Here is a 12,702-nt window from a genome sequence, read left to right as displayed (position 1 = left end):
ATTTCACTTGATCGACTGCACGAATAACTTATTTTTTTTTTTTTTTTTTTTGTTACTGTTATTCTTGCAAGCATGATGCTATTGTCCGCGTACCCATGCGGTACCGTTTTTTACGTTCTTACTTGCGCGGGCCCATTTAGCGTGTTTCTACGCCACGCACAGTTAGCGCATTACGGTTCCCGAACTCTAGCACTGGCGCTAGGCCGTGCTGATGAGGTTGACACGTTCGTTTTTGCATTCTCTTGCTGCCCAAGCACATAGACAACGCTCAAAGATGGGTGAGCTCGATGCAGCACCACACTGTTGAACTTAATTACCTTTATGGGCATGGCCTCGCAGGGTGCGTGTGAACGCAGAGACAATGTTTTGGTGGACACAGGGTCTGCATACATCTTCCATAGTACACGATTTTTCCAGATCGTTGCAAAATGTATTTACCGACTAGTTCTCTCGCAGAGTGCTCCAATCTGTCTTATACCGGTGTCACACTGCCACTTTTGATAGCGATCGAGACCGATCTGGATTGGAATGTTCGACCGCGATTGGCTCTCTTCCGCAGATTGAGCAAAAAAGCCAATCGCGACCAAGAAATTCGACCCATATCGGACTCGATCACGATTAAAGGTGCGCCGCGTGACCCCCGTATTAGGCACTGGAATGAAGTCGTGTTTGAAAGAATAACAAATGTAGCCTCTGCCACTACATACGAGAAAATATTGCATCGAAGAGCTGACAACTCTCGCAACCTATTGGGAAATGTGCCGAAAAAGGTTTACCAAAATGCGTTATTTTACTGATGTGTGCATTGGTTCACATTAGACGGAAATGCGAAGTCCCCAGGTGATGCAGGAAACCGGCGAAGCGTGAACGTACCACCAGGGGCGGATCCAGGTTTTTTCTGAGGAGGGGGGGGGGGGGGGGGGGGTCAGCTTTTGTCAATGATGATGATGATGATGATGATGATGATGATGAGTAGCCTTTCATATTTACCGAAATTCACCGTTTCTGCTCACGATAAGCCCGCGTTTTATACGTCTATATCAACACCTGTAGCCCACCGTGGTGGCTCAGTCAGCTCAGGCGTTGCGCTACTGAGCACGCGATGGCGGGATCGAATTCCGGCCGCGGCGGCCGCATTTTGATGGAGGCGAAATGCAAAAACGCCCGTGTGCTTGCGTTGTAGTTCACGTTAAAGAACCCCAGGTGGTCCAAATTAATCCGGAGCCTTACACTACGGCATGCCTCATAATCAGAACTGGTTTCGGCACGTAAAACCCCAGAAAGAGGAAGAATACCTGTAGCGAAGCCAGATATCGATTTCTCCGAGCTTATAGGAAAAGGACGTTATAGGAAATTAGGCACTGGGAGGCACGCGAAGACCACCTGTGCAAATAATTTATGTAGCCAGGGGGGCACAAAGTGAGATGATGATAATCGCTTTGAGCAGCCCAATTAACTAAAATTGAACAATTATTTTTTGTCGACTGCAGTAAGTGGGTATGTTTGTATTGAAAACTTAGAGGCAGTCGTGTTTCTTACTGCAGTCAATAAAAGGTTAATTATTCAATTTTAGTCCATTCGGCTGCTGACAGCGATAATTATCATCTCACTGTGTTCCCCTGGCCACATAACTTATTTGCGCAGGTGGTCTTCACGTTCCTCCCAGTGCCTAATTTTAAGAAAACCATAAATGAATGAATGATAACTTTATTTATAATTCGGCGAGTTATTCGGGGATTTGGGCGAATACCCCTGCCTAGGTGTCGGCCAGGAGCCCTTGAGCTCTGGCGGCTTCCTCGGCCCGCTGGACGGCCCAGAGTTGGTCTTCGAGGGCGGAGCTGAGCAACGTAGTCTCCCAGCGCGTTCGGCTCGAGGCTGCGTCCCCGTCTGGAACCCCCCCTCGTTTGCACTCCCATAACATGTGTTCCAGGGTTGCCCTGGCCTCACAAAACTTGCATTGGTTGGACAAATAAAGCTCTGGGTAACAGAGATTCAAGATCACCAACTCTTAATTTTAAACACCTGGTATATCTAGCCTGTATTGTTTCTTAAAATAAAATTTGGGATGATCTGTCGCAGGTTCGTTATAGATGCGTGAGCACGGATCCGTCTTTGGAGTTCTGTCGGGACGCCTTGTTTTCCTTAAGGATATTCTTTGTGTTCGGCTGAGACACCTTCGTTTGCTTTGGAGCTCCAACGCGGCAACCACTACGCTAGTACGCTGGTTGTTTACGATATGCGAATCACCGCGTATGAAGACTCACGACTACAAGAAGAACGATGTGGTGTAGTAGCCGAGAGCGCGAGCCAGCGTTACCATACCAGCGTCTTCGTGTTTTGTTTCCCACGCGACGCCATCCTTTTACACAAGGCGCGCATCTGCTTCGGTTTCTCTAACCACGCGACGCGTCTTCATGTTTTGCTTCGCACGCGACGCCATCCTTTTACACAAGGCGCGCATCTGCTCCCGTTTCTCTGTTTCTCTAACCACGCGACGCCATCCTTGGCCCGCGCGCTGGCGTTGGCCGCTGATCGATGAAGTCCCTATATAAGAAAAGTACCGCCATCCTTTGATCAACGCCGCTTGGCTCTCTCCTGTATCTCCGATTGGACGATGATAGCGCACGCTGTGACTTATATATATATATATATATATATATATATATATATATATATATATATATATATATATTTTTTTTTTTTCCTGCCTCAGAGCCATGTTGAAAGTCCTCTGCGCAGCCGCACTTACCGGCGGCGGCGGCGCGCGCCCGACCATAGTAGAGTGACCTAGAATAGGTCACTCTAGCCATAGACTTTACTGCTCGAGACTTCGCCCCGCTCCGCGAGACGCCCACTCAGATAAACGGATCCAGCGGCTTTGACCCTACTATGCTTAATGTACAGCAATAAAACTGCGAAGTAACAATGAAAAACTTGTAGCGTACGAACGGCACTGTGCTCGTACTGGATATTGTCAACATGTAACTGTGATCACAATGAGTGCTACAGTTAAAAAAAGTTGCCTATGCATAGTTGTTAGTTTAGCTGTTGTTATTATTTATACAGGGTTTGTCCGAAAAGTAATGTCAGTGAGTCGATAAAAAAGAAATTATTGCTCGGTACAACACAATAAAATGTTTCAAAATAGGCTCCTCCTGCGTCGTTACATTGCTTCTAGCGAGATTTCCAACCATCGAAGGCGTCACGGTAGGCCTCCTTAGGAATGTCCTTTAGAGCCTTGGTCCAAGCCTCTTCGACTTTGCCAACTGTCGCGAAATGATGTCCTTTCATGGGAATATTTTCAAGCGCAGAAAGAAGAATAAGACTGGGAGAGCCACGTCAGGACTGTAGGGCGGCTGGGGAACCGTTGGCATCTTTCAATCGGCCAGGAAGCGGGTCACGAGGAAGGCGGTGCAGGCTGCATAGTGCGTTGTCATAGTGAAGTTTCCAATCGCCCCCGATATCAGGCTGGGTGCGATGAATCCTTCGTTTGAGTCGCTTGAGCACTTTTACGTAGAATTTGGCGTTCAAGGTTGTGCCATGGGGTACAAACTCATGGTGGACAAGGCCACTGATGTCAAAGAACGCAATCAGCATGGTCTTGACCTTTGACTTGCTAATTCTGGCCTTCTTGGGGCGAGGGGACGCCGAGCTGTGCCACTTGGCACTTTGCCTTTTTGTTTCAGGGTCGTATTCAAACACCTAAGTGTTGTCACCTGTGATGACATTGTCCAAAACGTGGGGGTCACTTTCGCACAAGTCCCAAACCTCCTGGAACGTTTCAACTAGGCTCAATTGTTGGTCGTCCATTAACATTTTGCGCAGGAGAAACGTCTCATAGATGTCCAGGCAGTATTTGTCATCTACTGGGTTTGAGCAGTTCTTCCGCTGTCCGTGCAGCGCGGCGCGCTGCGATCTCAGAGGACATGCTTTTGGCGTACTGCAACGTCGTTGCTTGGCCTCCAGACAGCGCCTCAATCAATCAAGCTCGAAAGTGCAGGTGAAATAGAAGACAACCATAAACGCTAATCTCTGCGTTGTGCCAAGGCTTACTCGATGTAGCAAACCAAGTCTGGTAGTGATATGAAAGCCTTATATTCTGAATGCGTGCACCGTGCTGTTCAGTCTCATACAGCGCGGCGAAAATTTTCTGCACGTCGCTTGTCCTTTGAAATTGCCGCGTTAAACTGTTGTTAATCTAGGAGGCTGTGCGTTTAGCATTGACTTTTCCTCAGAGATGCACAAAGCGCAACGAACGAGGTTAGATGCACAAAGAAGTTCGAGTTTGTTGCACTAAATATAAGTTAGGGCATATTTTTATTAGGGCAAATTAGGGCTAGTTAGGGCTTCACTAATGTGTTGTTAGTGAAGGGGGCAACTGAGTTACGGCTCCACAAAAGTAACAAAAACAAATCTCGAAGGCTACGCTTTTTCGTATTGCAGGAGTTAGTAGCAGTTGGGGTCTCAATTTCCTGCCCACAAAAAAAGATTGCCTCAAAAATCTCAAAGGCCATAATTTTGCTTACTTTAATCGCCGGTGCTTCGTTAATTTGTCCATAGAACTGTTAACCTATAAGGATAGTAAGGAACACGCGGTAAGGAACATCGGCTCGCATCCATTGTGCTCGCATCCTATGCTCACAGAGTCGCATCTGCATGGGCATCATCACTCGCACATGGTTATGCTTGGTTTAACTGTTTACAGCTGCTACTATTTCGCACATGTCAGCACGGTGGCCTTAAACCACAGCAAAATATGCTTTACCTCGTCGGCCTGGGCCTCGGAGATGTTCGAGACATAACCATAAAAGGTTTAGAGATAGTCAAAAAATGCTCGAAGGTGTACCTCGAATCGTACACATCGGTGCTCTCAGTCGGTACGGCGCAGCTGGTGAGTTTGTACTCGTGCAGAATTTCACTTGTTTTAGCGGCTTCCAGTGAATTAATCAGTGCCATACGCGAAGACTGCTTTCGTAGTGCTTTCGCATTCTAGCGTGCGAAGTGCGCCAGTGTTCTTACTACCTGCAGGTGCTGACGATGGTTGCTTGCGATTTGTCGAGTTGGGAAACTTTCACACGTTTGTGGTTGACTTCCAGGTTTTTAACTAATGATGAAGGCGAACGTGTAGTGTCACAATTCGTTTATTAAGGACGGCAATTACGATATATTAGGGACAGCCGAAACGGCAGTTTTCCACTGTCTGCGGTACTATTCAGACGAGATCTGTCTGAAAACGGGTGGGTGTGCGAGTGTGTTGTTGACGTTACGTTGCTCTTTGATATCGTTTTCGTTTGCCGTAATTACTACCATCTTTAGAACTTATCCAAGTTTTGGGTCGGGTGTCGTAGAACACCGTGTCTACCAACCTCAAGAATTTAGAGTTTAGATTTAACTTGGTGTGTACGTACTGTTATAATTAAATCGCAGATATTTTTTCCCCACCCTTGTGCTCACGAACCACTTTGTTGCAGGAAGAATTCTACGGGAAACAACTCATAGTCGCTGACCGCGAACTTGTGGAGCAGGGATGTGGTGCGTGCGATGTTTGAACTTATTCTTGGCTGTCGGTTCCACATATCTTGTGGGTTGTGCAATCTTTCATTTATTGTGTCGTAACATATTCTTATGTGAAATTAAAGGCAGCAGCATCGTGTTTATTCGAAAAAAAAAAAAGAAAAGCTATGATCGGCTAGGAAGAAAAGAAAACCTATTTAGGGCTTGCGACTTCTGCGAGTATATTGGAAAATGTGTTCCTAGTAGGAGGTCATGAGTCACACAAAATATATTCTGGAAGGTGTATGTCAGACAGATCACCAACTATGGAAGAACTTTATAAACGGTTTACTTTATTGAATCCGAACATGTACAGTTGACCGACATCCCTACTTTATTTAATAATCGTAACATCTGCAGCACATTACTGTGCCAGATATTACAATGGGGTGAAAAATAACAACATCAAAGTACCCTGTGAACATCACATAAGTATCATGGGTTGCCAAAACACTGCAGTCATGTTGAGGCCATTGGTTAGAGTTTCTCGGCCATGTTTTGGGGCATCTCATAAGGACTTGGATGTTAGAGATTTTCTGTATGCGTTAAGAACATCCACTAGGATCAACATGCAGCACCTCCCGCAGGCTGTAACCACTTTTGGACAAACTAATTGTAAATTTGTATGGCATGACTAATTCATATACTGTTATCAATATTGCAAAACTAATTTGTAATTCTTGCTGCACAATGTACAGTTTATGAAAGGTTGGCAAACAGAGCAGTTTATTACAGCCTCGCAGAAATAAATTTTGGGAAACTAATGACAGTGCAAAAAGAATGGTGGCAGACACAACACGGGCACTTCCTCTGTGTTGTGTCTGTAGGCTGTGTTCCTGCCACTTAGCAACGTTTAATAATGAACTGCCTCGCATAATGAACTGAATTCGTTCCATGGGCGGGTTTGTTCTGTGAGATCTTTCAGTCTACGGGACAAGTTTTCTTGTTGTTTCCTATGGGAAGCCTATTTATTCATTCTCGGACTTCATTTAACCATTCGAAAACTCGCCAAAAAGTTGCAACACGTGAGAAACAATTTGTCAGGAAGGAGGTTATTCAAGATCTTTCAAGGCTTGAGGAATTTGTACCTATCTTCGCTTTTTGAGATGCCTCTCAGTTCACTCAGAATAAGCACTCCCTCAGCTAGATTACATGAAATACAGTACTGTGAGGAACTTTGTTGTGCGTTTGTCCAGACTTTAAAGATTGTGGTGACCTAGGCCCATACTGAACCTGTAACTTCTGTCAGCATTTCCTGCAAAATGGCATGAAATCTGTGACATCGCAGTGGTGTCATAATCTGCAGTTCGTGCACACTATTCAGAAGGGATAAGTTTCGGCTTCCCCACTCATAAACGGTGCTCTGCCATGCGAGGAGTGGGCAGAGACATTTGGAACTGCAATTTACCAGTAAAGCCTGATTTCGTGTTGCTGACAAAGGAGCACTGACAGAAAATTTTAGTGGGTCACTTTTTAAATGCATAAGCATTTCTATGCTTACCAGCAAGGAAACCTGTCTCTGCCATGTAAGATGTATGCAATGGATCATACCCCCCTAAACAATGGCTCATACCCTGTAAGCAAGCGAAAAATGTAATGGCTCATACCCATGTAAGGCAGAGGCTACAAGCGCTCAGCAAAGGGAAGCAAACAGTGCATACTTTAATTGAAAGCATCCAAACAAGACACAGAATAGCATAATTTTCAGTAAAGAACAAGCTCAAAACAAGCATCTGAGCCATCAATAAAGCATTGCATACCCCCTCAGCAATTGTAGTGGTGGTTTTACAACAGCCTTGCTGGACATACAGGTTGATTACGAGCTATAAGAGTTGATAAGGTTTGGATCATGTTCGATAAGGTTGATAATGACCGATGAGGGTTGATAAGGGTTTCTATTGCTGCGACGGCCACATTTTGATGGAGGCGAAATGCAAGAATGCCCGTGTGCTTATGTTGTAGTGCACGTTAAAGAACCCCAGGTGTTCAAAATTAATCCGGAACCCTCCATTACAGCGGGCCTCATAATCAGGACTGGTTTTGGCACGTGAAACCCCGGAAAGAACTGGTCGGATCAAGTTTCATAACTTTGATAATAACACCGGGCTGCGTGGAGATGAGCAAGTGGCACAATGTTTACGCATACTAAGACAAGGATTTTCTGCTTGTTTTTTTTTTACTTCTTTAGCTAGCTGTCTCAATAATGGTACAGTACCTCAGTTCCTTGAAAACCCCTCGAATAATCATATACAGTACCTTTTAGTCGACCACTTCAAAATATGCATCAAGTGCAGCATTCATGTCCCAGAAACTTGCCATGGCGGTCTTGTGGTGTGACATCAACACAAGTGTGCACTAGTCAGCCCTGTCGAGCGGTTAAAGGTTGACCGTGTTGTCTCTAGCTGCCAAATTGGTCCATCCAATTATGTGCATCTTTTGGAAGCACAGGGGAACTCGCTCTCCCCTAATATGCCGTTGTGTCCTGAGTGGCCGCTTGGCTTTCAGTAGCACGGTTATAATGCTTGTGTATGAGACAGTGGTGTGTTGTACCATGAGACTGCCCCATCAGGCTCTGGTAACATGAATAGGGACTCCTGCTTCAAGTCCAAAACTATAATGTATATTGTCGCGACGTCTCAAGCTCGAGGGACAAACGAAACGCACTTGTCGGCAGAGGCAGTAACGAGAACGAACGGTTTTTAATACCGTGTGCTATTCATTGCTTCTTCTTCTTCTTGCTCTCTATGTTTTGCATGTAAGTGCCGATATGTCTTGTTACGTCGTCGTCATTGCCGCACTAGACACGCGGCATTTACCTCCCTCCCAAGGGAAGCACCGTCCCGATGCGCAACTTGAGCGTATGCATGTACGAGACACTAAAACGCGAGTCACTTGGAAAAATACGGTTTCATGCGCACCACATGCACCACTTCGGGGGGGTTGCTTGCGGCGCCGTGAACAGGCTTCACCATCGGGCACGACCTCGTAATTCACGTCGTTCAGTCGTCGGATAACTGTGTAGGGACCAAAATATTGCCTTAGTAGTTTTTCAGAAAGTCCCCTTCGCTGAATGGGTATCCAAACCCGCACTCTCTTGCCGGGTGTGTAGGCGACGAATTTGTGCTGACGATTGTACCGCATTGCGTCCTGGTCTTGCTGGTGGTGGATGCGTACACGTGCGAGCTGTCTGGATTCTTCGGCACGTTGTCCAAATTCTTCAGCATCTGCATGGATATTGTCGCACTCGTGGGGCAGCATTGCATCCAAAGTTGTCGTGGCTTCGCGACTGTGCACCAAGCTGAATGGTGTCATGCGAGTCGTTTCCTGTTGAGCGGTGTTATATGGGAAGGTTGCGTAAGCCAAAATCTCGTCCCAGTTCTTATGGTCTACGTCGACATACATGCAAAGCATGTCTGCGAGTGTCTTGTTCAAATGCTCCGTTAGTCCATTCGTCTGGGGATGATAGGCTGTCGTTTTCGGGTGGGCTATGCCGCTGAGTTTGAGAAGTGCTTCTAAAAGTTCGGCCGTGAACGCGGTTCCTCTGTCAGTAATTACAACCGCTGGGGCACCGTGCCTAAGCACGACGTTTTCGACGAAAAATTCAAGCTGCTTCAGCTGCTGTTCCGCGCTGGGTAGCTTTTGTCTCCGCATAACGGGTGAGGTAGTCAGTGGCGACAATAATCCAAAGGTAACATGACTGATTATTTGGTGCGCTTTCAAGGAATTGAATTGGCACAGGAATGTTGTCGCAGTACTTAGGAAATTTCAGTAAGAATGAACCATCTGTAAGCACTAAATCTTTAAAATTCTTTAAGATAAAAAGGCAGGTAACTGTATACATATGCATGTATTAACAAGCCAGTAAGGACTACTATCACAACTCTCTACTAAGTTTAAAAAATATTTATTGTATGGCAGTTGCTTGTTGTTGCATGGAAAAAAGGTTCCAAATATTGAAGGGCAGCGTAAGTTTGTGCAGTTGTAGACATTGCGTCTAATTCACATGGGAAAGCTTTGTGAGAATGCATAGCCATAATTTCATAGAGCAAGCCAAACAAAATGTGTTCCCTCATAACTACAACAGGCGACGTGTGCAGGTTTTCAGATGTCATTTTTTTCTTCTCCGTTTCATGCGTATAGACAGTGAAAAGAACTCTTTCATTGTTCACTTACAGCTGAAATGCTTGAAGCTGCTGCGCAAGAAGATGTGGCATTTCTTGTCGTTGGTGATCCACTTGGGTATGTTCTCATGCGACTTGATGCAATATATTTCTTATGGTGTAGTTGCCAAACGTGCTACACCACCAAAGGGCTAATGCAGAAGGTTATTGGGCAATTCGAAGGCCTTCAAGATTTATGATGTCGGGCTGGAGGCTGCCTCAATGCTTGCCTCCGAGCATCACGTACCTGAAGTGCACCAGTACAGTATGCCTCCATTCAGGCCCCAGTAGTGTCCCCGCAAAGAGAAGCCATGACTGTCAAAATGACTCCTGTATATTCCATTGCTAAGGTGTAGGTCTTTGGAGGGTTCGTTCCTGACTAATACATCTGACCGGCAGGGAGCTACAAATTTAACCAATCTTGAGCATTGCTTGCGTAAACAAAAATTCAGTCGTATAACTAGGATCCTGTACAAAAGTATGTTGCAATCGAGCTGCTTAGTGCAGTCATTTATTAGGGTCTGCAGAAACTGTGCATTTTTTTTAAGGGCTGTAAAGGCATCAGCTTTCTTCTTTTTTCAGGTACTGACATGTTTTGCGTAAATTCCAAGAATTGTGTGCATGACTTCTTGTGCGCAGGTATGGTAAATGGGTCGTGCAACGCTTTCTGGACATGGTAGAACCTTCCTTGCTTGCTAAACATTAAACTGTCATAAACGTTTGAACACAACGTTACTCCTTGACATGCAGTTAAGGGGAGATGCTCCTCAGAAACATTTCTTTCTAAATAATGATGCTGGCCGAATGAAAATTCTACCACTTATAGAGCTTGATCTCTTCATTCTAAATCTACTTTTAGTTTTAGGATATCTCGATGCTTTCATGTCCTAAGTGCCATGCATAAGTGAGAAGCAGTGCATGTTTGTGCAGCTGCTGGACTTAGCAGTTAGCATGATATAGCAGTGCAAAATAATTTTTCTTATCCCTAATACTCCACTGAGTGCTAATAAGCAAGATAATGTTATTCCCTTTACAGGTAACATTTTAAGAAAATTTCGTATCTGGTGCTTCATATTCAGTGGCTGGTGCCCTAGTACATTAAAAATTTTCATCCTTAAAAGAATAAAGTGATTGCAATAAATCCTAGATAAGTGCATTCTACATATCCTAAAAATTACGCCAACCAAATGTGGTCTTGATTGGACCACAATAAGTACATAAAATGGTGTACACAAACGCCTTGTTTTGCACAAAATATGAAATTGAGAAAAATGCGATTGAAAGTTATAAAAGTTGTTTACTTCTGCTAATTATTATTACTACTTCCCGGGGAGGTTGTGATGCGGCAAAGCTAACCTTGGAGAGAAAAATCTTAGGCCTAACACCTTGCACGAGCCCAATGGCGTGCGACACCGCGGTTTGACGCATCGCGCGCTTGAACATGTGTCATATCTGTGCCTTTTCTTGCCACCTCGAGTGCTTTAACCGAGTTTATTATACTTTTCCCGATCATTTCTGGCTCTGATTTCTTCATATGTGAAATAGGAGAGATCAATGTTGCTGAAACAATTAAAAACACAAAACCTATTTCTTTAATGAAAATCGCCGTTTTTTGACCCGCCTCTCCCCTTAACATTGCACAAGTTCTGTTCCATTGATTTCACCATTTTAAAAACCCTGCCTTACTCTTCCCATCATGGAGTGGTTACTGTTCAAATTTATTTAAACATCTTGACTAATCCGTGACGCACTACAGAAGCAAGAATGGGGAAATCTCATTGTGTTTGGGGACAATTCGTGCTTTTGGTCCGGCAAACAAAAATGTGTAATGCCTGTGAGTTTAGAGAGATGTTAAACAGCTACACTAAACCAGTTCAGATTGGTTTAAATATTGTTTCAAAATTGTATTTTCAATAATTTTATAGAAAACGGTCAGTTTTTGGCAAGGCAAGTCAGTTTTTGTTTTTTCAATTTCACATTGAAACCTTGGCCCTGGTCCATCAGTGTGATCACGCAGATTTCAAAGTATTTTGTTGTATTTTGGTGGTTTAGTGCAGGAATAACTCGAAGCTTGCTGGATTGATCCTTTTTTAAAGCTTAATGAAGGATTTGAGTGCGCTTCTTTCAGGGCATTGCCGATCGTGCCTTTGTGACCCGTGGTTTTCTGATGTGACGATACTTGGAAAAGCACAGATAAAACTGCGCGGGCATTGCTAGAAGCTTCTTCGAAGCAATGGTCCAGATTGTGTCAGCCAAACCTTAATTTATATGACGCCGAAATGTGACGCTGATTTTACAGACTGCCTGGGGCACCAAGAACGTCTGAAAAGTTGGGCATTCCCAAAAAATGAACACATATTTTTTACTGCCCCTAAGGGCTCAAATTGTCACACACATGACCGAAATAGATCTGAAGGACTATCCGTACACTTATTAGGCATATCGGGGCTTGTACTGTGACGGGAGATGACGGGTGCATGCGTGTGTAATTAAAGAGTATGTACTTCCAGTTTTACTGTGAAGGCCTTCTGTTGATGTTTCTGGTTGGAGGTTCCAGAAGCCAGGGAGGGTAGATTCTTTTGGTTGGAAACATTGTTCATTCTATACTTCACTCGTCTAGACAGGCACTTCCGTCAAAAATTTCGTTTCCATACTATAATACTCGAACCCACTTATGGCATTATTCAAGTGCCAAGAAAATTTCACTGCTATAACCGATAATTGTAATAGCCAGTTTGTACAACAAAAACAAAGAGGGGACTGCCGGCGAACATTTTACTTGGACAGAAATAAGTGCAGTCGGGCGACCCCACTTGTAACCGTGGTGGCACTGCAAAATTTTGTATGTGTTAGAATAAACCGACTGTTACAATGTCCCTCTAAATCTGGCTACTGGGAAAGGAAAAAAAAATTGCACCCGCATTGTTTACCGTGCACACCGCCCGGTGCGCCTTCGCTGTATGTCGCGTCACGTTCGCCTTTCTCCCAT

At 44.6% G+C, this 12,702-nt stretch overlaps 1 protein-coding gene across 1 annotated transcript in view; it reads left to right on the top strand.

Moving 5' to 3' along the window:
* Positions 1–4,655: 4,655 nt before the first annotated feature.
* Positions 4,656–12,702, top strand: part of LOC119453817 (diphthine methyl ester synthase-like) — a 58,745-nt gene continuing 50,698 nt past the window's right edge. Inside the window, exons 1-3 of the mRNA XM_037715855.2 lie at positions 4,656–4,891; positions 5,472–5,532; positions 9,729–9,792. Coding sequence (XP_037571783.1) covers positions 4,757–4,891; positions 5,472–5,532; positions 9,729–9,792 — 260 coding nt within the window. The 5' untranslated portion in view covers positions 4,656–4,756. The remainder of the gene's footprint in view (positions 4,892–5,471; positions 5,533–9,728; positions 9,793–12,702) is intronic.

This window comes from Dermacentor silvarum, chromosome 5 (assembly GCF_013339745.2).
Source record: "Dermacentor silvarum isolate Dsil-2018 chromosome 5, BIME_Dsil_1.4, whole genome shotgun sequence".
Taxonomy (NCBI): domain Eukaryota; kingdom Metazoa; phylum Arthropoda; class Arachnida; order Ixodida; family Ixodidae; genus Dermacentor; species Dermacentor silvarum.
This window is presented reverse-complemented; position numbering and strand designations above follow the sequence as displayed.